This window comes from Myotis daubentonii, chromosome 8 (genome assembly GCF_963259705.1).
Source record: "Myotis daubentonii chromosome 8, mMyoDau2.1, whole genome shotgun sequence".
NCBI classification, from domain to species: domain Eukaryota; kingdom Metazoa; phylum Chordata; class Mammalia; order Chiroptera; family Vespertilionidae; genus Myotis; species Myotis daubentonii.
This window is the reverse complement of record NC_081847.1, coordinates 37,944,067-37,969,518: the sequence shown is the minus strand read 5'-3', so window position 1 is coordinate 37,969,518 and position 25,452 is coordinate 37,944,067. Positions and strand designations below refer to the sequence as shown.

At 51.9% G+C, this 25,452-nt stretch overlaps 1 protein-coding gene across 11 annotated transcripts in view; it reads right to left on the bottom strand.

Moving 5' to 3' along the window:
• Positions 1-1,119: 1,119 nt before the first annotated feature.
• The window catches only part of EPB41L1 (erythrocyte membrane protein band 4.1 like 1), a 119,977-nt gene continuing 95,644 nt past the window's right edge, over positions 1,120-25,452 (bottom strand). For 6 of the 11 annotated variants that reach the window (XM_059706021.1, XM_059706020.1, XM_059706019.1 and 3 more), the window contains 10 exons: positions 21,992-23,947; positions 21,393-21,500; positions 19,926-20,336; positions 17,739-17,840; positions 15,363-15,443; positions 10,803-10,889; positions 9,909-9,992; positions 7,867-7,947; positions 7,417-7,533; positions 1,120-4,459 (listed from right to left, as the gene is read on the bottom strand). In XM_059706021.1, coding sequence (XP_059562004.1) covers positions 4,451-4,459; positions 7,417-7,533; positions 7,867-7,947; positions 9,909-9,992; positions 10,803-10,889; positions 15,363-15,443; positions 17,739-17,840; positions 19,926-20,336; positions 21,393-21,500; positions 21,992-23,947 — 3,036 coding nt within the window. In that variant the 3' untranslated portion in view covers positions 1,120-4,450. The remainder of the gene's footprint in view (positions 4,460-7,416; positions 7,534-7,866; positions 7,948-9,908; positions 9,993-10,802; positions 10,890-15,362; positions 15,444-17,738; positions 17,841-19,925; positions 20,337-21,392; positions 21,501-21,991; positions 23,948-25,452) is intronic. The other 5 variants (XM_059706028.1, XM_059706031.1, XM_059706025.1 and 2 more) reach the window with 4 other exon arrangements.

Sequence of the window (25,452 nt, the reverse complement as noted above, 5' to 3'; positions counted from 1 at the left end):
TGCCAGCCTGATTGACGCCTAACTGCTCCCCTACTGGCCCGATTGCCCCTAACTGCCCTCCCCTGCTGGCCTGGTTGCCCCCAACTTCCCTCTCCTGCTGGCCTGGTCACCCCTAACTACCCTCCCTTGCCAGCCTGGTCGCCTCTAACTGCCCTCCCCTGCAGGCCATCTTGTGTCCACCTGGGGGCGGCCATCTTGTGTGTTGGAGTGATGGTCAGTTTGCATATTACCGCTTTATTATATAGGATGTCATGCCAATAAATTTAATTTTTAAAAAAGGAAGTGTTCTGAGGTGACTCACTTAGTAGAATACAAATGAAAGTGCTGGTACCTGTGCGTCAGGTAGTCTAAGGGGTGAGTTTAACTTTGACATGGATTGCGGGTTGTTAATTTTAATATTTCTGCATTTATTTTTATGAAGATATCCTTTCCATTTGTGAAATATAGTTTCCTTTTTAAATAAATTTTTTTTTTACAGAGTTAATTTTGAGACAGGCATTATGTATGGGAATATGGCAACTGACGTGCAGGTGGTGGGCAGAGGCTGAGGTTGGGGGTTGCTGTCTACACTATCCACTCGGCTTCCATGGAGGGGTTTGCAGGGCGACCCAGATGTAGGTGCTCCTTTTCAGGAAGAGGAAGTGGGACCGTGCTGTCTCTCCATACACAAGGCCCTCTGTGTCCTGGGGCCCACATCCTTACCGTTCCTTCTGCCTAGAATGCTCTCGCTCAAGGTCTTCACCTCACTGGATATTTCTCTTCATTCAGCTCAAAAATAACTTCCCCAGGGGGCATGATTGACTGCCTTATTTAAGGTGGTCTCCTTTGGTGACCCACTCTGCATTTCCTTCCTGGTGCTGATCACTCAGGAACTGTCTCTGACTGCTTGCCTGTTTTTTCCACTAGCCTGTGACTTCCTGGAGGGCAGGGACTTTGCCTTATTACAAAGCCTAATGCAAGACCTGTGCCACATTCAGAGCTGCAAATATTAGTAAAATGAAAGTGTTGGGATCGCTCACCTCCAACTGTAGCCCTTCTCACAATGCCAACTTGTACTGGTGGTCAAGGGGGAGGGGAGGAGAGAAAGTGAAGAGGAGAGAGAGAGAATCACCAAGGCAGTTTGTGGTTGAGCATCAAACACATTTATTTCACTTTTATTGAGTATACAAGAACAGAGAGCACACGCATACAGCACGGAGCACTGAGGTGGGGGAGCGTGGGGACCAGAGAAGAGAGAGGGGTGTGAGTAAAAAGGAACAGGACAGCGTTGCAGTTGTTTGGTAAGGTGCTTTTGGGGGGAAAATAAATTAGAGTGATGTTGCTCATGCAATTTCAGGCCAGTCTTGGAATGTGCTTGCAGGATTCAAAACCCGAAACAGGTCCTGGAACTTCCTGTCCTCTCAGATGGAAAAGATCCAGAGAAAGCAAAGTAAAATGAAAGTCTGTGGGATGGCAGAGCAGAAAAAGGCCCTGGAGAGCATCTGGCTTATCCGCGTCCTTTTACAAGTGCGACGGGAACCGAGGCCCCAGGAGAGCCCAGATGAGCTCGATGGCACATGGCGAGCCAGGCACCGAGCCAGGATGGCCACGAGCACTCCTGCCCGCCCTCTGGGCCTTCTCCACTATGCTACATGGTCTCTGGGGTGGAGAGGCAGCACAGAAAGAATGAAAAATAGAAAAAAGTAAAAAGGAAAAGTAGGTTGACGACAGACAAGACAAACGTCGATGTTCTTTGTGAAGAGGCGCATGGGGAGGAAACAGTGCCCTAGATTTAGCTTGCAGCTCCCCTGCTCCCTGGGGGCACTGACTGACTGTCGTGGAAGGAAGGTCAGCGCATTGGTGGGGTAGAGATCTCCACAAACGCCACTGGCCCATGAGCTAAGCCTGGTCACTTCATCCCTGCCCTGAAGCCACACACCCAGGGTCTGTAGGCAGGTGGAGAACCCAGAAAAAAATAATTCTCCCTCTGAAGTGTGTTCAGGATGCCTGGTTCCGGCAAAGACGGGGTGCCTCAGTCAAATTCTGGGTGAGCCAGAGAGGGTGGGGCTACACCAGCTTTTGGCCCAGAATGAGTGGGAGCTCTCAGGTTGAAAGGGGCTTCTGTATCAGGAACGTAAAAAGAAGCTTGGTGCACGGCAAGTGTGCTGTCGCACTCAGGGGGAGCTGGAGCAGCCCCCCGGCCTGCTCTGGGGGGCGTGTGGCTGATTCTGCCATGGGATGTCCAGGCTCAGGGCTCTCTGCCCTCCCTCCATCCCATTTGTGTCCACAGAGGCACACTATTCTGGTTTCTTGTTCTGCCCCAGGTCAGCACCAAAGCAGCTAAGCGTATTTATCCTTGGGGTAACTGATAAGCCTGGGCTCTCTGGAGGGCATCCGTGGGCAATGTCCAATAATTGGAGAGAATGCAGAAATGCTCTCGGAGAGACAGCCCTGGTTAGAAATGTAAGGCTGGCTCAGGGGGCTTCCCAGGTGCCTCCATGTGCCCCACATTCTCTCAACCCAAGAACAGTGCCTGGCACAAGCAGGTACTCAATATATATTTGCTGAGTGAGTTTAGCAACTGCTTCAGAAACAGGACTGGGGAGGTGAGATGGGACTGATACGTTAAAGTGCAGAGGGACATACTCCCTCAGGAGGGGACTCATTGAGCTCAGGGGGCCAGCTTGTGCCAGGAGAGCCTGGGAAAGCCCCTGTGTGGCAATGCCAGGCTTTTGATGGGTTTTCTCCAAGGGCTTCTGTGGTTTGAGGCAATTTCTGGGACTCAGAGGGCACAGGCTCAGAGCTCAGATGCTGACCGAAGGGGAGGTCTCCAAAGCCAGGGTCTAACACGTGGATGGAGACTGTGAGCAGCACCACCTTTCATCCTCAGCGTTCACCTAGGCCTACCCTGTGTTTGGGGTCGCTCCCATGGCTGCTTCAGCCCACGAAGAAGAGAATGACTCAAACAGAGAACGGGAGTGGTAGAGGAAGAGACCGAGCTGGGAGTTTTCAGGCAGCCGGATAAAGCTACCATCCTCTGCAGTGGCCAAGGGCATCACCCCGCTTGGGATGGGGAGTTAGCTACCAGGATTTGGTCAGGGAAAGGCAAGACATGTGGCAAAAAAACCCCAGAGGACTGAGAATAGAGACAAGCCCTCTTAGGGAGGTAGGGGGACTGGGCCAGGGGATCCGCAGCAAAATCCTAACTCTGGGCCCCACATCTGAGCACGGACCAGGCCCTGGTTGCTACTTACTGCCCAGGGGAGAAGGCATCTTGGACCACAGCTGTGTTTCTTCCTTCTTGTCAAACCCCCGCTTCTCCATTCGGGGACCCCTCCCCTCCCCACCAATCAACCAATGACAAATATCACACACTGAATTACTACACTGAACCCAGCAGCTCCTACTGTGAGCAGCCCACAGCCAGAGTCCAGGCCTCCTTGGCCGGGCCGGTTCAGTGAGATCTAGGAACCTTGGGATACATCAATCACAGTCAGATAATCATAATTTTAAACTGTCAGCTTCATACTTACCAGCACTGTTTATTTTAATATTTGTTTCCCGTTATATGTCATATACATAACTTAAAAGCACATCCATACAAATCTCCTACAAGCTGCACCTTCGTAATGAGAACCATAAACATACAGTGTCTACTTCCCTTCCTGCGGCATGGTTTTCCGTCCCTGCTTTCTTCTCTTTTTCTTGTTTCAAATGAGTCATCTGCAGTGGCCCTCAGCAGGACCCGGACAGAGGGCAAGGGGTGCAGGGTTGGGAGGAGGGAGTCGAGACAGAAAATGACAAGACTTGTGAGGGGGAGGGGAGGCGGAAGAAAGGAAGGTGGATTTTGCAGCCCAGTGTCAAGACCCATAAAATAATAATCCAGTGTTCCTCCTCCTCCTTTCCAAGTGGGAAATGTCTTTTCTTTCTCGTTGTGTGTCTTGCTGCTTCAACGTGTCTCGCTTTGCCGCAAAAGGGTTTTCCTTTGCACTTGCATGGGCAACAGACACTGGAGAACAAAGGGAGGGTCCGTCCACCGGATGTGCTGCGCAGTCGGTGCTGCATCCCGGCAGTCATCCTGGGCTGCTTGCTCGCGTCGCTCCGCGGCCTTCGAAGGGGATAGCGAGGGATTATTGGCATTATAATTTTTTTTTCCTGAAAAAATCCCACCAATTCTTCAATTTGTCTGCAAAGGAAATGTAGGTGTTCAGATGTTGGTTGTTGCTGTTGGCCGACTGCCCGGCCAGCCCCAGAAGCAGTGCAAGGATGCAGTGTTTCCTGTATATATATCTATATCTATATATATCTATATATATATATATATTTGCTTTTCCTCTCCCAGTCTCTCATCAGTGACAGTACGTCGCAGCTGGGACGTCGGTGTTGACTCGGAGAATCCAGAATGAAGGCCCCTTCTTAATGGTTCTCTGGCTTGAGTTGGACCAGAAACGCCAGCATCTCTTCATAGAGGTCAGGATTCCTGAAGCCAGAGTTGTTGTGAGGGTGGGGCGGGGAGGGACACAAAGGAAGGAGGAGGATAAGAAAAGTTAGTAACTTTTTGTCACCCACCTGCAAATACATGGCAAGGTCGTTTTCAGGGAGCCTTTACCGTGGGCCCTTTATTATGGCTCAGGAAGACAGAGACTTGTCTAAGGCCAGGTAGCTTGCGAGTAGCAGCTGAGAACTGAACCCACATCTGTCAGACTCCAAGGCCCATGTACGTTTGCTTGTTTGTTTCCAGGGAAGTGGTATCTTTTCCTTTGGCCTGAAAATCTGTCCAAGTTTCCTTTAACACTGAGAGGCTAATATCACACTCGGTTCACTTTTTCCTCCTATCATCTCTCCATTCTAAGAAATGTTTAGTCGTGATGACATGTTCTTCTTTTGATTTTTTTCTTTCTGTTCTCCTTGGGCCTGCTGTGCCCTGGGGATTAAACCCCAGAGTGCAGTGTTTAAATAAAGAAACTGGAGCCTGGGATCCCAACTCAGGTGTGACTCCAAAACGTAGTGGTTAAGGCCATGGGCTCTGCAATCCTGAATCCCGGTTCAAATCCCACTCTACAGCCCACTAGCTCTGCACAAGTTTCTTAACCTCTTTAGGCCTCAGTTGCTTCATCTGTAAAATGGGTTCTGCCTATAACTAACTGCCTTAGTTATAAGTAGGATTCAAAACAAGGATCAGCATAGAGTAAGCGCTAAATAAATACAGGCTGTTCTTGTTATTAGTGTTGCTGTTGTTAATGTAACCACTTGCTATTCTGATCTCCTTTAGGACAGGACTGTCTTTTACTTATGGCTGTCTTTCCAATGCCCAGCAAAATGCCCTGAACATAGCAGCTACCCAAAACTATGTAACAGGTGGCATGTCATTCTTGCCTTTTTTAACTCACAGATGGTCAAGGGCTAATAAAGTCATATAAATGCGATCCTTCTCAGTTTCTTTCTCAAGATGGAAAATCTGAGGCCCAGGTCCAATGACTTAGCAAGTTGATTAGAATCCAGAGCTCCTGCTTTGGAACAGGCCAGTTATTTTTTCCCTATTTACTTAAAATTTTGTAGGTAAGAAAGCTCTAGGGCGCTGGGTAAGTGCCACCCTCTGGCTGGCGGGGTTTGAGAGACAGGCCGTGTGGAAGGAGGTAGGCCAGTGGGAGGTCATGGAGCAGAAGCCACACATCTGGCCTGCGAGGTTGCAGAGAAAAGAGAAGACTATGTGGGATAGGTGTGCTTTCCACACTCGCAGCAAGAACTTTAAGAAGGAAGAACTTCCAGAAAGAGGCTGAGTAGAATGGAGCAGAGAGATGTCTCTGGAGGATTTGGGGAGAGAAGATAAAGGCCAGCAAGATGGAAACCCAGGTGGAAACAGGGCCCTGTGCACCTGGCTGGTGGTGGAGGGTTACGGTCTGACTTGCTCAGGACTCTCATCCCTAAACATGGCAAAACCTCAAGGAAAAGGAAGCAGGTCCACACGGCCACGCACCTTCCGCCTGTGAGACACCGCCCTGGTAGGCTGCCCCCAGATTCACTTATGGAAGCCCTAATCCTCAAGGAGGGGGCATTTGGAGGCGGGACCGGAGGTCATAGGGTGAAGTCCTCATGAAGGAAATTGGTGCCCTTGTAAGAAGAGACGAGAGAGAGATTATCTTTGCTCTCAGCCATGCGGCCTGTTCCAAATTGGCCTGTTCCAAAGCAGGAGCTCTGGGTTCTGATCAACTTGTTAAGTCATGGAACCTGGGCCTCAGGTTTTCCATCTTGGGAAAGAAACAGAGGAGGATCGCATTTACATGACTTTATTAGCAGCACCTGACCATCTGTGAGTGAAAAAAGGCAAGAATGACATGCCACCTGTGACATAGTTTTGAGAAGACAGTTGTCTGAAAACCAGAAAGTGGGCTCTCACCAGGAACTGAGCTGGCCAACACGCTGGCCTTGGACTGTCCAGCTCCTACCACCGTGATAAATAAATGTGTGTCGTTTAAGCTCCCAGTATGTGGTATTCTGTTGTAGCTGCTCGAACTCAGAGCCACAGATGTTGTTTAATTATTAGAGCAGCTCCACTTTAGAGATGCGCTCCCATTTGTAGATGAGGAAAGCGAGGCCCAGGGAGGTTCCCCTGGGCACACTGCTGGCAAGGTGTTTCTGCCAAAGCCTGGCTGTGTTCCTTCTGCTCAACTCTGCTGTGTCCTGAGGGTTTTGTATTTTAAGTTTGCTCACCGACTAATAAAATGTAAACAGGATTCTGGCTCCATGGGATGTCTTTAGAAGTAGCGGGGACACCTAAAGTGTGCCATTTACATTTATTCTTCTTGGATTATTGCCGCAGAGTCCGAATGAGCAGCATTTTGTTAGCCTACTTTGAGTTAATAGTAATAATAGTCATAATTAACTTCTATCCAGCACTTACTATGTGCCAGGCACTGTGCTAACTACTGCAGATGTCCCACCTCAGTACCCACTGACAATCCTGTCTCCCCTTTCCTACCACTTCTGATTTACTTTTCTGGGTCTAGGGCAGGGGTGGGCAAACTTTTTGACTCGAGGGCCACAATGGGTTCTTAAACTGGACCGGAGGGCCGGAACAAAAGCATGGATGGAGTGTCTGTGTGAACTAATATAAATTCAAAGTAAACATCATTACATAAAAGGGTACGGTCTTTTTTTTTTTTTTTTTTTTTTTTTTTTTAGTTTTATTCATTTCAAATGGGCTGGATCCGGCCCCCGGGCTGTAGTTTGCCCACGGCTGGTCTAGGGCCTTAAACCCCAAAGAACCCAGGAACCAGGCTTCTGCCCCACTGTTATTCATGATGTCTGGTGGGTGGGGGGTCAAAGCTGTGACAGGGACCAAGCCACAGGGTGGGTTCTCTGATGGAAACCACGCTCAGAGGACCTTGCTGCAGGTCCCTCCTCCCTCTCACCGATACGGAACCTCCTGAGCCTTACCTGTGGCTTCCTGTCCCTCTCCTCCGGGGATGGGTCCGTTTCTCTGTATACGACAGCTTTGGTCACCAGCATGTCAGGATGCTGAAGTTTGGCCTCCTTGATGGCCAAAGCCAGGGCCTGGCAGGAAAGAACAGCAACGTGAGGAACCACAGAATATCAAATACGAGAGACTATAGAGACCAACAAGCCGCCTAGTGCACAGCTTGCAGAACAGGAGGCTCAGGGAGGGGCAGTGGTCAAAGAATTAAAGGAAGAGACTAGAGCCTGAGTCTTCTGGCTCCTCCTGAATCCCATTCCATGTCCTTCCCTTCGGGGCCCCTTGTCTAGATAGAATGGGCAGAAAGTGTACATCTTCTTAGCCCACAAGGGCAACCATCCATGAGTGACCCAGTATGGCAGGGATCGGGGACTGGGCAGTGCCACTGGGAGTAGCATTCCTCATTCCCATACCTGGTCTTGATCAACATCTTCGTCCCCAGTAATAATGATTCGCTTCTCAATCCTCGTCTCAGAAAACCCTCCTTTCACAGTCTGCAGGGGGAGAGAGAGGCAAGGTCAGCCTTGGGTCCTGCTGGACCAGCAGCTGTGACAGGAGACCTGTCCAAAGTATCCCTCAAGGGCATGGCTGGAACCAGCAGTCACCTCTCCTGGCTCCCTCAGATTTTTCCTCTTCTGGTTGTGGGACTTCAGACTGCAGATCTAGCCTGGTGGCCACCACTCCCCCAAGCACCACACTGTTCCCTCTAGGTCTCCCAAGCCCAGATCAAATGCTCTCCCTGACCCTGGTTGGCAATCCTTCCATCTTCCTGCCTCAGTACTCCCTGAACACCAGATTCATCTCTCTCATGGTTCTGGCCTCTGCCCTTTGCCGACCTTTTGTGCAGGACCTGGCCTTGCTCACCAGGCTGGAACTCTTGGGGACAGGAGTGTCTTTTGTTCATCTCTGTATCCCCTCCTCCCCACCCCTCTGTTCAGCCTGACCAGGACAGGTGCTAAATGCAAGTTTGTTGAATGAACACATGAATGAAATGTGAATGGTGACAAGGTTCTACCTTAAATGACTTCAAACCACAGTACAAGAGAAATTTCGTTGACAATACTGGTAACCACCACTGTTTTCTGAAGGGGCAAGTTTGTGCGTAAGTTTAGAAGTAGAATTGCTTGGCATATTCAAGGAGGGTGGTGGCTGAGAGAAGTTCTGGCTGGAGTCAGAAGTGGACAGAAAGAAGCGGGGGAGGGGAGGGGACTCCTGGTTGGCAGGGCTAGGAGGGACTCTGGGAAAAAGAGTTTTCTGAGCTGTATTCGGTGGGGTGTGTGATAGAAAACCTTCCCATAAAGCTTTCAGTGAAATAAATATTGCTTACTAACGCTTTTGGTGACAGTGGGTGCTTTATGGGGACTGTGCAGAGGTGCTGAGTCCTACAGAGGAGGAGGCAGGGCTGGGGCAGTGTAGAAAGGGCCAGTGCCACCTATCAGACTTCTTCAGATAGCTCAGCAGAACCTGCAACTCAACCTGGCTCCCTGGCATCTCTCCTTCAGGCCTCCATCCCTGGCCTGGGACCCCTCCTGCTTCCTTCTGGCTACTCAGTCATGAACGTGCCAGCCAGCCTTCAGCCCTGTGTCTTCATTGGCTGAGTCACGGCTGACGCATCAGGAATGCCTCCCTTCTTGGCCATTCCTCCTCCTTCTCCCACTCTGACTCCCACCCTGGTCCAGGCCCTCCATCCCTAGTCTCTCCATCCCTCACTCCCTTCTTTCTCCCATCACCCTGCACATCCTGGTGGATCTAATCTCCTCTCCTTCAACCCCTTCTCACTGGCTCACTCCCCAGTTAAGAAACATTGATGGTTTTCCAATAGCTCTCAGACCAGGGCCCTCCATCGCCACAGTTGTCCTGGAGTTTGTGTTATTTGTCTCTATTCTGCTTCCTCTGGCCCCAGTCCAACCCAATTTCCCACGGTTATGCTGCTTCTTGCTACCAGAGAACACTACTCCTGTTTCCCACAACATGCATTGCTTACAGCCCCTCCACTAGCCCCTCAGAGTAAAATCTGCTTGGTGGACAAATAAACAAATGCAGTGTCTGCTCCCATCTTCTGCACTGCGTAGTACGCCTGCCGCTGTCCCCTCCTCCCCTCACAAGTCCTCCCTGGATTTCCAAGACCTTGCGCAAACCCAACTTTCCCCAGAAGATCCTTCTCACTCTTTGAGCCTTCCTCATATCACCTCTCTAAATCCCTCCGGCACTCAAGGTCTGTAAGATGCAAATGCTATGGCCCACAGTGACTTCCAAGGAGATGGTCTCGTCCCCCACGCCTGACTGTCAGTGTTGAAGAGCAGGTCCATGCCCAGGACAGACCGTAACACAGACCAAGCGCACGGCTCTCCTGGAACTGGGAACGCCACGGGTCTTCTCTGTCCACGTGACAGTGGCAGTGGCCTTCCCAAGCCCCACAGCCAGGCCGGGCCCTGTGGCACCTGCTGCTACTCACTTTAGTAACATGGGTGGTGGTGGAGGTGGAGAGGGTTTCCGCGGTGGCGCCGTAGGTGCTGGTGAGGACATCTTTCCCGATGATCTGCAGAATATAACCACCCCCCGCCCGGGATCAGGTGAGGATGCCGGCCGCTGCAGGGTGGGTAAACCAAGGGACAAGTTGGGGAGGGGTCCCATGAAGGTGGGCTGGGAAGCCAAGATGCTACGAACCACTGAATCTAAGAATTCAGGAATGCTGGACTCTTGAGAGTGCTAAACCCACAAAATTCTCAAAGCCTGGAATCTAAGATTCCTAGAACCTGAGATTCCTAAGGCCCAGAATTCCAACAAGACCCTAGAATTTAAGAATCCTGGCATCTTAGAAGAATGACCAGAGGGATCCATGGTGGAAACAGAGCCCCTCTCAATCCCCCACCCTTCCAGAGCCGGGAGCGTGTTCTCTCGTGGGCTAGATGATGCGAATGACAGATTTGGAGAATACAGGAGTTGCAGGAGGCCTCACAGGGACAGACACGGCTCACAGGGCAGCCACCGACAGAGCCAGGTCCAGAAGTCAAGCCTCTGGACTCCTAATCCATTGCTCCTCCTGGTCAGTAAGGACAGCAGATGCAAAAGAGCTACCACATCACAGGCACCACCAAAGGGAGGCGCCACTTCACCCCCACATTGCCAATGCCCTACTTGGGGTGGGGGGAGGAACGGAGGGCAATGGACGAGACTCTGGTGGGCACCAGGGAACCTGTGGGCCTCTGAAAATGATATCGTTTCCTGGTGCTGCATTCGAAAGGGAAGCCTTCTGGGCTCCACGCTGCACTTGCTGCAGGCCACCTGCGGACCGGGTCCACATACTCAGCGTGGAGTCCCCTAGCCTGAGCTGGCCTCGCCCACTTACCGGAGAAAGAGAACGGATTTCCGTGGCCACCGTCTGTGGGCCTGGGATCATGGCAGCTGCCCCCTTCCCGGACTTGAGACTGTTCTCCTGGGGAAACAATAGTGCTCAGATGGCCAGGTCTCAGGTGGGTGGCCCCCAGGATGGCCAGGGCACGTGGTCATGTAGCTCTCATGGCCACAGGGTTGACATTAGAGGCAGAGAGCTGAAGGCATCATTTGGCTCAATCTCCTCTCACTCATCACCCACTCACTCACTCATGCACACACTTACACGCTCACTCAACTCATTCATTCAGCAAATATTTGCGGAGTGCCTGGCATGAGGGACACTGTGGTGAACAAGACATGGTTCTGCTCTCGGGAAGCACTAACAAAAGGGCTGAGACATGCAGGTTCTCGTCCTGGTCCTGCCATGTTCTAGCCACGTGACCTGGGGCAGAGCCACTTCCCCTCTGTGGGCCTCATGAATGCACCTCGAAAAGGGCAGCCCTGCCATGTAGGGTCATCAGTGGCAACAAATGTCCCACCCTAGCCTCCCCCACTCTGCTGATGACGGGGGAGGCTCTGTGTGAGCGGGGGCAGTGGGCATTCTGAAAATCTCTTTACCTTCTGCTCAGTTTTGCTGTGAATCTGCTAAAACTGCTCTGAAAGTAAAGTCTTAAAAAATATGTTCTTAAAATGGGACCCCTGCCCTACTCCCACAGAGACATTATGAGGCTAACAGAGGAGAAAGAGCGTTGCAAATGGAAATCTACAGTATGAACACGGTATAGGCTGGCTACTAATAACATCATAATAACTACTGTGTTCTGAGTCCTTGATATGTACTAGATATTATCCTAAGGATGCACTGTCTCATTTAGTCATCAGAACAAGTCATTTTAATATTCCTGTTTTACAGCTGGAGACTGGAGGGCCAGAGAATGTTAAGTGGCTTATCCAAGTTCCCCAGCAAGTTAGTAACACAGCCCGGATTCAGACCCATGTTCGCCAGGCTCCAGTCCAACACGCTCCTTCCACACACCCCTGCCCTCCGAGTTCCCACCCGTGAGCGGCTCTCCGGGTCCTACACTGGATTCTGACGGGCAGATGTTCCTGGAACTGGCTCCAGATTTACTGGCCCACATCTGGCAAAGGCCTGGCTGCCTGCCTCTCCCTTGTACTTTCTGCACCATCTCAGGGCTCAGCCTGGTCTGTCCAGGGGCCGGAGATGTGTCCCTTCTGCAGCTGCCCAGGGGCTGAACCTGGTCCTGGTCTGTGCCTGGTACACACCCAGGCCTCTGCCTGCCGGGGGGCGCGTGAGGAAGGAGCCCTCTGTCTGCCTTTGCCCTGACTGCTCAGCCTGCCTCCAGGTGAGGCTGTCAGTGACCTGGTCACCTGGCACTCCATCCACCTTTGTCAGATAGAGTCCCCAGAGGTGGCATTCGAAGCAGGCCTTAGAAGGACAGCCTTCCAGATTCAAGGCTTCCTTTCCTCCAGCTTAGGAAGCAGCCAGTAGCCACTCTGAGCCCCTTCGGGCCATTCTCCCCAAGCTGCCTCTTGTGCCACTGCTTCCTCTTTTCCAGGCAAAGCCTCGCTTCCACCTTTACCCTGAAAACAGAGGCCACTAATAGGGACACAGGTCATTGAAAACCACCCGCTCCACCTGCCTTTCCTAGTTCTCGGACTGTCTTCTCTCTCACCATCTCTACTCTGGACCCTTCCTCCCAGGGACGCAGGGCTCTCCTCCTCCCATCCTCTCTCTGGACCACCTCGGCCACTCAAGGCTTCCTCATCAAGGCCACTGTCCCCGCCCCTTTATCTGCATCCCAGATCTTTCTTGAGCCCTAGGCCTTTAAAACCAACTGCGTCCTAGACATGTTCCCTTGGAAATGCCCCACAGGTCCCACGGACTCATCGCTGCCTCCTCTCGCCTCAAAGAGCATTCCCTCCAGTGCTATTTGTATCTTCTCAGACTGGAGGGGCGTCACCTGGAGGACTTGTGCAAGCACCGGCGCTGGGCCTCTCCCCAGAGTTTCTGAATCAATAGGTCTGGGAGGGGCCCGAGAAGTTGCCTTTCTAATGGGTTCCCAGAACCAAGCTTTCAGAACAGCTGGGCTAGCGAGCAGCGTCACCAGCCCGTCTCTCCTCCTGTCACCAGAACATTCTACCAATGACCAAACCCTATACTTCCCTCCTCCACGTATCTGGTAACCCTGTCCCTCTCCTTGGCATCCACCTCCTCATGCTCTGGCCCTGCACCAGCCCCTGAACTAGTTCCCTGCCTTCTCTTTTGGTCTCTTAATGGCACATAGACTCAGGGACACTGTCTCCTTCAGGGCTGGATTCTCAGCGCCTGGCGCAGTACTTCACACGGCGTGGGTGTTCAGTAAATATTTGCTGAGGACAGGAAAGAAGTGGGAGGAAGGAGGAAGGAGGGAGGGGGAGAAAGAGGGAAGGAAGAAAAATAAAAAGGACCCATGCCCCAAGGGAAGGAAGTTTGCTCCAGTCATGTTGCACACAGGTTGTTAGAGTGGTCATTCTAGAACGCAAACACTTATTTTGATGGCATCATGTCCCCACTTAAAAAATTCAAGTAATTCTCCATCGTGTCCAGGATGAAGTTTGAACTTCATCTATGATGTTTGAGGCCCTTCAAGCCCTGGCCCAGCCTTCCTTTTCAGCCTCTCCTCTCCCAGCGCCGCCCCACCCCAACACTTGACATCTCACTTCACTGACCAAATGCTATGCTCCTTCACATCCTTGCCTTTGCACCTGCTGTTCCCACTACCTGGAATGGCTTCTCCTGTGATTGTACCTTAATTTATCCTTCAAGCATAGCTCAGATGTCACTACTCAGATAAAGCCTTCCCCGGCTCCTATGGCGTCACCCATACCTCTTCTTCCTGCACCCCCTAGGAGACACTGTTCCAAGAAGGCAGGAAAAAATAACAGCTGCTCACATGACAGACCACTTACTACATTGCCCAACTCTTCTGAGGGCTCTGCACAGATTAACCTTAGTCCACCCTCACACCAACCCTGTGAGGGACATGCCATCAGCCCTCACCCCACTTGACAGAAGTGGAAACTGAGGTGTGAAGAGGTTCAGGTAACTTGCCCAAGGTCATCCAGCCAGGAAGTGGGAGAGCTGGGCCTTGTTCACCACTGTGTGCCTAGGTCCTAAACACAGGGCACAGACATTCAATGCGCCCATGATTATTCTTTGGAGGAATGAAGTCTAGCAGGCAGTATCTTTTCTTCAACTCTGTATCCCTATACCGGGCAGGAAATATAGGCTAATACATGTTTTTGGAACAAATGAATGGATGGATGGATGATGAGTGAATGAATGATGCAACTGCCTGCTTGCCGTAGCATGAATTTAAATTTAGCCCTGTCAGCGTCCTGATGCCACGCGGCAAAGGGTTGAGGGGAGAGGAGGAACCGAGTGACCAGGGAAAAGCGTGCAAGCTGGAACTGGTTTGGGTTTATTTATCTTAAAGTCTTTGTTTACTCAAAACCTACCTCCAGGTAGTCTAAATTAATATAATTTTCTTCCTATGTGTATATCAGGGGGTTGGCAATAGAAAACACTTGAAAACAACTTCCAACAGCTCAAGACAGATCTGGCCCAGGCAATGATACCTGCCCCTGTCCCTGCCCCTGCCCCAGCCCCGGTCTCGACCCAGCCTCAGCCCCATGCGGCTAGTGTTCACAATGGTCGGGATGAGGGAACAGAGCAGAGGGGTTGAGGTGGACAGTAGGGTGTCTGGAGTCAGAATTGCCTGGGTTTGCCCTGGCTCGACCACTTACTGGTCTGTGACCTTGGGTAAGTCACGTTACCTCTCTGAACTCTGGTTTCCTCATCTGTAAAGGGCAAAGAAAAGAAAGAGTGTCCTCCTCACAGTTTTTGCGAAGACCAAGGAGATCACTGCCTGGCACCAAAACCTGTGTGCCGAGTGCTATTGGTTCTGTGTCATCATTGACAGATCTGATGTTGCTGGACCCTCTCAGGAATCTGTGAACCAGCTAGCATAGGGATTATTCCCATTTTTACAGATGAGGACACCTGAGGCCAAGGACCTCCCTTCATGGGCCAGACAGCAAAAAGGTAGCAGAAACAAGGGCTCCCTCGGAAGATAATCTAAACTCTTGAGCTTCCAACTTAGGTTCACTGGACGCCATCTACTGACCGAGGCAAGGAAGTGGCCGGAGATGGAAGAAAATGTGCAGCTGCTAGAAGGATGCGCCCTCTGGTTGGACTTTCAGGCACAACCCTCAGGCGTTGCCAATAAGCAAACAGCACCATCCTCCTAACTTTACTGCTGCTGGGCTGAGATGGCCCGGATAACCGACGCCCAGGAATTGTACCTCCCACAGTATTCTATTTGGAAAACTGAGTCTGACCAGATGGCCCGTGGCAACTATGGTGCCAGACAATTTCACTGTATGTCCCAGACCTGACGCAGGGAGGGCAGATGAGGACGTCCTGAAGCAGCTGGCGGTGTCAGCTTGTTATCTGGCTATTTCTGGGGCAGGAAGGCTGGTCAGAGAGAGAAGTCTCCTGGGTCCTACTTACCATGGTGGTTGATATGGTCTCAGTGGTGATGGAGGGAGCAGTGGTTATGAATTCCTTTCCCCCTAGGGCAGTCCCATCCACCTGTGGTCAGAGGAAGGAGTCATCAGAGAGGGACACAGAGAGAAGCCAGATTCACCTGCAGCATCTGCCCCCTGGGCTCACGGCAGTCCCAGCGACAAAGTGACAGGATGTGTGAGTGAACGTGCACTGGGGGCACGTGGGTGTCCACACACAGACTGAATTACAGGCGGGCCTCATAGGCCCTCCGGTTCACTTCAGTCATCTTACTTGATTGACAAAGGAAAAATAATCCTAGACAATTTGATCAATTCTATCCAAATTTTAATGCATGTATTCTTTGACCTGGTGATCCCATTGCTAGGAATTCACTATTGGGATATAAACTTTGAAAACTTTGCCAAGAAGTATAGACAAGGAAGTGCACCGCAGCACTCATTGTTAACTGCGGAAGAGGAAAACAAGCACAGGTCCATCGATGGGAGGCTGTGTGGAAAACCAGGGTCCCCTCCTGAGTGGAACTAAGAAGACTAGGTGGGTCCACATATGCCAGCAAAGGTCGATCTCCAAGAAGATTGTTAAAAGGTAAGGTGTAAGACAGAACAATCTCTTTCCTGTAGAATTTTTAAATATCTAGAGATGTAAGTATACACGTTGGTATATGCATACATATTTTTCTGGGAGGAATCAGAAAAAATTTCATTTAGTTCTGTTTGAATTTCATAACTGTGAACATTTTGATGTCAGTAAGGATTACTGAGTTGTGGAATTGGGGGCCAATTTAGTTTTCTTTTTATTTCTCTGTATGAAAACAAAACCCACGTTACAAAACAGGCCAGAGGAGGAACACGTTGCCTGAGGTCACAGCTCGTCAGAACTCAAGAGTCCCGACCCAGGAGTCTCGACCACTGCACTAGCAGCCTCTTCAGCCCCATGCGTGTTATAAAAGCGGGAGGGAAAATTCTGGAAATGGCAGCATTCCCCATGTTGTGTTGGTTTACATTGTTCTTCAGTTCTTAAGACAAAGACTGGTCTCCGGAGCAAGAAAGCCCTCAGCACAGCAGCTCTCTGGCCAGAAAGAGCCAGAACCACAATCTCAATTTAGAAAGTTTAAAAACCACAGAAGGAACTTTGGAAACACCTGTATCAATTCATGACAGCCTTCTCTGGGGTACTCAGTGTGTTTCCTCTCACTAAGACAGCGGTTCTCAACCTGTGGGTCACGACCCCTTTGGCGGTCAAACGACCCTTTCACAGGGGTCGCCTAAGACCATCCTGCATATCAGATATTTACATTACAATTCATAACAATAGCAACATTACAGTTATGAAGTAGCAACGAAAATAATTTTATGGTTGGGTCACAACATGAGGAACTGTATTTAAAGGGCCAGAGGTTGAGAACCACTGCACTAAGACAATGATTTGGGGGTCTCTTTTTCCCCCCGTTTATTCATTTTGCCAATCTGATGTGGAACCCTCGTGCATAAAAAAAACGACCCAACATGAGCCATTGTGACTGAAGCTGGCTTGGGGTCTCACATCTTCTCTTTCCAACCAGGCCCTGGGGTACATCAAGAAACCTCTCGCCCTGGCCAGTTTTCTCAATGGTTGGAACATCAGCCCATGGACCAAAGGGTCATGGGTTCGACTCTCAAGTCAGGGGCAAGTATGAGGTTGCAGGTTCGATCCCCAGATCTCTCTCACTCTCCCCCTCCTTCCCTCCATCCCACTCTCTCTAAAAATCAGTGGGGAAAAGTATCCTGGGGTGAGGATTAACAGCAACAAAAAAGAGAAGCCTTTCCAACTCCTCAGAGCAGTGATGGCGAACCTATGACACGCGTGTCAGAGGTGACACGCGAACTCATTTTTTTGGTTGATTTTTCTTTGTTAAATGGCATTTAAATATATAAAATAAATATCAAAAATATAAATCTTTGTTTTACTATGGTTGCAAATATCAAAAAATTTCTATATGTGACACGGCACCAGAGTTAAGTTAGGGTTTTTCAAAATGCTGACAGACCGAGCTCAAAAGGTTCGCCATCACTGCCTTAGAGCAATCTGAAAGCCACAGTCCTAATCCACTGGCCACTGGACCTACCACGCCCCGAAGAGGACAGAAGAGGCATGAGCATCCCACGTAATGGATGGGGACGTTGAAGCACTAAGTGGTGTAGTCTGCCCACTCCCGCAGCGCAGGAAGGACAGTAAAGGACTCAAGAGCATCAGCGCTAAAATGGGGGCTCTGGGGGAGCCGAGGTGGCCAGGGTTGGCCAAGGGGCTTTGTCATGGTGCTGATCCCACCCCAAACGCCTAATACCTGTGGCTCGGGGAACACTGAAAGGCACAGGGTACCTGGGTGTCCACCGTGGTGACTCTGGTCTGCAGCACAGCCTCTGGCTCGATCTTCTTCCTGATGGCCAGGCTGCTGACGGTCATGGTTTCCGTTTTCACGGGCTGCACGGAGACGAGGAAGAACACTTCGTAACTCGAGCCCCGGCATGGCTCCTGTCACAGGCAGCTGAGGCGTAGGGTCAGCAGGTTATCTCTCACCCTACAGCTGGCCAAGTCTCCAGAAGGGTACACAGGTCAGGGCAAAAGAGGCCTGGTGTGATGTTACAGACAAACATCCCGGGAGGAGAGCCAGAACCACCAGCAGCCACCGGACAGGCCTGCCCGTGACCCTGCAACCACCGAACCTCACGGTGGCTACTTGTATATGCTGTTTTCTTAGAGCACCATTAAGAGAACATCTACTATTTAGTGACTGTGCTGTGTGCCAGGCCCCGTGGTAGGTATTTTCCCTACATCCATGCCACTAAATCCTGAGCGACTTCAATGGTTATGCTACCACCTCATTTGAATTGTTCTTTAGAGCAGAAGCCCCACACCTGGAGGCCCCTGGGGGCCAGGAAGGGGATGTAAACAAGTGAAGTGGGCTTGTTGAGGCCTGGGGGGGGGACTTTGAAGCACATGGGGTGCCACTCAGGTTTGGCCAACTGTGGCCATGGCTTCTGAGTGACTGGGTCATCTGATTTTTAAAAAAATGTACGTAATTTTTTAATGATATAAGAAAAATCCCTGTATTTTATATCCAATGCCCTGATTTTTAAATCAAGATCAAAGAAAACAGCCCACTGGCACGGCTCAGTAGTTGAGCATTGACCTATGAACCAGGTCACGATTTGATTCCTGATCAGGGCACCTTCCCAGGTTGCAGGCTCGATCCACAGTAGGGCGGCGTGCAGGGGGCAGCCAATCAGTGATTCCCTCTCATCATTGATGTTTCTATCTCCCTCTCCCTCTCCCTTTCTCTCTGAAATCAATACAAATATCTTTTTAAAAATATATGTAAAAAAGAAAACACATCTGCTAGCCAGGTCTGGCCCGAGCCACTGGTTTACAACCTATACTCTAGAAGTCATTAAGTTAAGTGATCAGTTTCTTCTGCGTCCTCCATTGGGCTAGTTCATGGCTATCCACACAACTGGTACCCACATATGTGAACTGAATGAATGAATGGAAGCTAGCTGGTCATCTGCTTGGGAGAGGGATGATGGGTGAGGGGTGAGGAAACAAAAGAGGGGTGAGGGGTGAGGAGACGGTTGTACCCCGGAGAGAGAGCCCTTCAGTCCATCAGTTACGAGTGCCTGTTCTGTGCGGGCTTCCAGGAGCTGCCACCTGGTAGGAGAGCAGACCGGTCAGCCACTGATGTACTTGGGCTACCACCAGGAGCAGAGCATTACTGGGCCAGAGCATTACTTCCCAGGGTGGTCAGGGAAGCATCTGCTAGGGAAGTGACATCTGAACTCTGTCCTGGAACATGACACACTTGCAGGGCCGAGAAAGGAAGGAATAACCTTCCCCCCAGAGGCGACAGCACAGGTGAAAGCCTGAGGGATGAGCTCACGTCTCAGGGTCTGTAGGATGGGGAAGGGGAGAGTGGTGGGAGGCAGGCTGGGGCTAGAAGAGACGAGGGAGCAAAGAAATAACATGAACAGAGAGCCTCTGAAGGAAGGACACAAAGCAGAGAAGCCCAGACAGTGTATCCCTGTGTCCCCCTCAGGGACAATGTTTCCGCTTCTCCAGGAGTTTCAACAGCTACCCCAGGAAGCCCAGGCCCCAGGGAAAGGAGCCCGGGCCGGGGTCAGGACAAACCCTCCGACTTTCAGACCAGGCCGGGGCCCCTGAGAGGCGTCACAGCACGTGCTCTCTGCAGTGCCATGCAGCACAGGCCGGGGGGGGGGGGCGGGGGGGAGGAGTCGAGTAAGACCCGACTGCTGGTCACTGCTTGACCTCAGGCAAGCGATGGGTTCACAGGGTTAAAACGCCAAGGTGTGCATGTTAGGGGTGAACCGAGACGGCAAACATGCGAGCACAGAGCCATGCTGTTCTGTGGAGGGACAGTCATGCAACACGAGACACAGCTTCAGCCTGAGGGATCTGGGCTGCAGGCCGGCGACTCGGTCTTTTCACAGGCGGCCAGGGCCCTCTGAACATGCAGTGCCTGCTGGGCCCGGTCTCGACGATGCTCCACTGTACCTCAAACTGGGGCATATCCGGGGTGGAGCAGGCCCCTCGATCGGGGCTGTCCTCGATGCCCCCGGACTCGTCGTCCTGGCTGGGGCCCCTCTTGCTGAGATCCCGGGAGAACACCAGGCCCTCTGTGTCTGAGTCGCTTTTGTCTCGGTCGAGCTCGGGCAGACTGCGGGAGAAGTCTTCGAAGGCGCTGCCGTGGTAGTCACCCATGACGGTGAAGTCGACCTCTGCCTCCAGGCTGGACGTGGAGCTGACGGTGATGCTGGAGCACTTACGCTCGATGGCCAGGTGGTTGTCCTTCAGGAACACCGCGTCCCTCTCCTGGTCCTGGTCCTCATCGCCCGTGTCACTCTCTGGGGCCCTGGGACGTGGTGGTTTGACTTTCTCCTCCGAGCCCTCCCTCAGCCCTGCTCTCTATGGCCAGATAAAATAAAAGGAAGGGGAGTGTGGGACGAGAGGGAGAGAGAGAAAGAGAGAAATCAAGGTGGTAAATGACAGAAGAAATCTCGGGGCCATGTCGAAGTCCCAAATGGAAGAGCAGGTCAGGAAACAAAAAACACCCCGGGAAAGGTCCCTTGACATCATAACAAGCTTAAAATAACCGAAAAGTTCCCAAGAGTGGGGACGCTGTTTTCCGGGGGTCTCCTGATAATGGCAAAGCAAGTACAAAGCAAACATCCTGCCAGTTGGTTCCCGGACAGGAGGCTCCATCCAACGTTTGGATCTGGGAGCTGATCAGAAGCGGCACTGTGCACAAGGCAGGGATGGGGGCCCAGGTCCCGGGCCCATCCGTGCGGGCTGGACTCAAGAGACAGAAACCAAGGAGGGAGACCCAGGGATCAGGAAACCCAGGCAGGGGAAGCAGAGGCTGGAGCCAAGAGCTTTCAGGAACAAAGAGGAAGCCAGCACGGTTTGTCAATTCCACTGAGTCCCCATGGGAGGGGTCAGCATCGTCTCGAGGGAGGACCAATATGGGGTAATTCCTGGGAGCTGGGTGCTGCATCAGTTCAACCCTGAGCTCCATGAGTGGGCCGACGGGCAGGCCATGGAGTGGAGGTTCTGGTCCCATCAGTGTAATTGACAACAGCAGGCCAAGGAAGTGCCGGAGGGGAACCAGCAGCTCTTGTCTGACATACATACCTCTCAACTGGCCTGTCAGGGATTAAACACCACTCATACATTTGGGGCTGGTTCATGACACTCCTTAAAACCAATCTAACACCCACCAAGTATGTTTAAAGTACATGGCTTCAGGTTCTAGAGATTCAGTGCATTTGGAGATTTGCTTGCTTAACTAGCATCCATTTAGCCAGTTTCTGGAAGGTTGAGAGGTGTGAGGACACGTTCAGACAAGCCAGAGTTGAGCTGTCACGAGAAGCACTGCCAGCGCAGGTGGGAGTCTAAGGCGGCGATGCACCCTGGCCAGGCGAGGGCGACCGGGGCATTGGGGCACCAAGGGGCTGCAGAGACCTGAGGGCCTGAGGGGCTGACGAATCCCAGGCGCCCCCCTTTCCCAGGGGGTTTTGCTGCTAAACTGGCGAGGCGCTTCTCTTCCCTGACTGCATCTCCGGATTTGTTCTGGATCAGAGAAGATAGTTAGTCTTAAGGAGGCAGAAAGGCTCTGGGCAGTGGGACCGAGAGGGAACCACAAGTGAAGGATGAAAACTTCTGGACTGTAGCTTCCCCAAGGCAGGAGAACCAGGGAAGGGAAAGGATGAAGGAAGGTCACTGGATCAGCCAAGCCAACAGGTAGGAACCCAGCAGGTGGGGGCAGCAAGGCAAAGCGAGTGTGTAGTTTGCTGGCGGTGGTGCCACCTTCTCCACTGCGTCAATGTGGCCCTTTGGGCACCAGATCACACCAAAAGCTGCGCGTTTGTGGCTAAGCTCACGTGGGCCAAGCAGGTGGACCCTGCATTCTGCTTGGGCTACACTCAGGGTAAAGAACTCACAGGGATGGACAAGCAGCCTTGGATTGCACTAATGACGAGGGGCACTAAACATGCTTCTAAAAAGCTACACAGCATGCGGTCACTGCCCAGCTGGGGGCAGCGGAGGGAGTGGGGGCTCACGTGGCCAGCTCCCCTAGCAGCTTCCTCCAGTGTAGTTTCGCAGCCCGAATCGGGAGACATGAGCTCGAGTTCCCGGTGGGATGTAGTAGAAACGCCCTCGTGGCTGGTAGTGGGTGACATCACTGAGGAGTGCGTGGCATTGGGGCCGGCGATGTCCTCCGGGGGCGGGAGTTGGACGAAGCCCAGGTCTGAAAGCTTATTCTGCTGCTGCTCTGCCTGACCTAGGGAGGCCTCTGAAGACAACTCACTTGGAAGGGCCCATGTTTCGCCCTGACTCGCTCGCCAACTTTCAGCTCCATGGGTCTCAAAGATCCAAATTTTGTTGGCCACCGAGGTCTTGCTGATGTCTTCCAGGGAGCCCTCTTGGCCCCCAGCTTGGAAAGGAGTCATCTTTGGCTTCCCTGAAGGGAATCCCAACCTTAGAGCTGCAACTCCCTCAACTTCTTCAAGGACAACTCTGCGTTTTCTGCTGGCAACGGGAGGTGCCTTGCGCTCACCTCTGTCCAGAGTCACAACAGGCTCTACTTGGTCCTTGGGTTCTGGGCTCTCTCTGAGAAACACAGGGGGCTGTTCTCCAAAGGGATCCCCAAGCTGCAAAGGCTCCCCTGACCCATGAGAGGCTGGGCTCGCAGAAGCGTCCTCAGGAGGAGCCTGAAAGGGACCACGGGAGGCTGGGAGGGGGTTGATCACCTCCATCTGAAGAAACTCCGTGTGAACCTTGCTGTGCTCCCTCATGGGTTGTCCTGTTTGGGTGTGAACTGGTCCCTTGTCTTTGGGCAAGAAGTTGTCTCTGTCCGGTTTGGCTAGTGTCCATGGAAGGGCGCAGGCCGGGAAGTCTGGGCACACACCCGCTCCTCTGTGAGGCGAGTGGTTCCTCCATGCTGCTGGGGGACTTTCCTCAGCCTTTCCCATCAAATCTAGACTCCCGGGGGCCTCTTCCTCTGCAGTAATGGCAGGGGCTGGGTGGGTAAACTCTCCTTTCACCCCCCACCCTGCTTCTTCCCAAGCCTTAGCAAATCTCTGCCCTGGAAAAGATCCATTACCGAGCTGCTGGTCAAAGGCCTCCAGGTCATTGGGTCCTCCGTGGTCCCTGGGAGGCCCCACCCCTTTCTCCAAGGAAGCTGTGTGAGCTTCACCATCTTCATCCTTGTTCCTTCTGGAAGCTGTCGGAGAGCCCCACTGGGCAGAGGCCCTCAGCTCAGAGCGCTCTGCAAGCTCTCCCGGGAGCTCCCGCCTGCTCTCATCTCCAGGAGGGGCTTTCGGGCGCTCTCCTCTCTCCTCCAACAGTGGAGGGAGGATTTGGTCTTCAAAATCTTTCTCTCCATAGTTGAAATAGAAGCTCCTCTCTGCACAGGAAGTATCGGTTTCATCACTCGAGTCAGCTCTGTCTTCCTCGTGGGCTGGGTCCAGCAGAAACGACTGAAGTCCTCCCTTGTCAGAGGTTGGAAAGGAGACATCCACCTCTGCTGGCCCGGCCCCCAGGGCAGTGGGCCTTTCACAAGTCTGGATCTCCTCCAGCTCCTTTCTTAGCTCCACGTGGCTCTCCCACTGACCCGAGACCCGGCGCTTCCTGATGGTGGCCTCCCCGGTGCCCATCCTGAGCTGGGCGCCCTCAGGAAGCTTTTCTGCCAGAGTGCAGCCTGCAGCCAGGGGATCCCCTCCTGGGCCATTCCCGACCCGGGGGCCCTCCTCCCACAGTGACTCGAAGTCTTCAGGGCTTGCAATCATTCTTCCTTTTTGCTGGGTGTTTGCTCCTCTGGCTCCCACCATTTCCTCTGTGGCCACTTCAACTTTGAACTTGTCCACCAGGATATCCACCTTGGACAGTCTGCCATCGGCAAGGATATCTGCAAGGCCTGCCTCACTTTCTTCCTGCTGCGTGACGGCCACTTTTAGAAGACTGAGTTCTTCTGGCCTAGTGTACTTCCTTTCTACAAATACCCAATGCTCTGAACCCTGTGTTTCAATTGGAGCAAGAAGAGTTAACATGAAATAGCAGGCACCTGAAGAACAGGTCACCTTTTCCCTTTACAAGAAGGGACCATCCTACCACCCAAAGGTCAACATGTCTGTCCCCAGAACTGGCTGGGGAGAGGAAGGCATGACAACACTAGTCAGCCTCATCAAAGCTCCTCTTCCCACCAAAGCACCCAATAAATTATTTACCAACTCCCCTCCACCGCCACCCCAGCTTGGTAAAATGGGATGGGGCCTCCTCATGTTAACCGTGGGAAAATGGAGATCCATGGATGGGCCAGGACGCTCCCTCTTCCGTGTTCATAATATAACTGCCACTGTCGGAGGGGAAAGTAGCTGATGTTACATGAAATCATTGAATGTTGGAGCCAAAAGAACTTCTAAGACACCTTCAGTCCAATCTCCTCATTGTGCAAATGTGTAAACTCAGGCCTAGAGAAGGTCGGTGACTTAGCCAAGGTCACAGTTCATTGACAGTAGAGTCAGGAAAAGAGTGTCTGATTTTTGATGACTGAGACCCTGGCTAACTTCTCTCACAACGTATGGCATGTGGGTCCCACTGTGATCTAATGTCAAGTTGATGGGAAGTATTGAGATAAGTTCCATAAGCTGACCTTCCTGCAAGAGCTTCTGAGAAGGAAAGAGATTAGAATGAAAAACACTACCTGGCCAGCTTTCCTGCTTAGTGCCAGTCACCGCAATGGCTTGAACAGCTTGAACTTTGTGGGGTTCATTCACAAAGAAACAGGTACCAAGGCCTGTCCTTAGAGAATTCTAACGAAATCCACAGAAAGACAAGGACCGACCAGAACACATCACCGAAGGAAACAATCTAAAGATCCAGGCATATCTTGGGTCGAAAGCACCAACAAGAGGGCAGCACTGTCAAACCACTGACAGAACAGCCCCCACCTCCCTTTTGAACAACGCTTAGGAGGGAACCATGGACTTCTAGAATCATTCAAAAAGCAAGGAGGCCATTGGGGTTTTAATCTTACAGCCACAGAAAACTTTCTTCACACAAAATCTCAATGGAAGTCTATGTAGCACACACATGGGGCTGCCCTGTTGAAGTTGGGGGCCTAGTGCCCTGAGGTACTTTCCTCCTTTGAACTCACGGCTCTGAGTCAGCCCCTCATGGTAGAGATGTGGAAACTGAGGCCTGGGGAAGGTGAGCACCGTGCCCAACGTCAGAGAGTGAGCTCGCCTAGGCAGGCCTAGAACCTTCTCTGAGTCCAAGTTCTGTGAGATGTATCCACGGTAAGATGTGCCCCAAACTGCTCTCGACAACAAGCTGGGGAAGTTTATCTGACCTTGAGCTCCGATTCAGGTTATGACTTGGTGAGGCAAGATCCCATCAGACCTAAAGGATTCTGCAGGATCAAGGGAACACTGTAACCCTCTTCCCTCCATTCCCCCACTCCATTTCAGCAAAATCTCCATGACTATCAGGGAAGCAAACCACACAAAGAGATTCTCGCCAA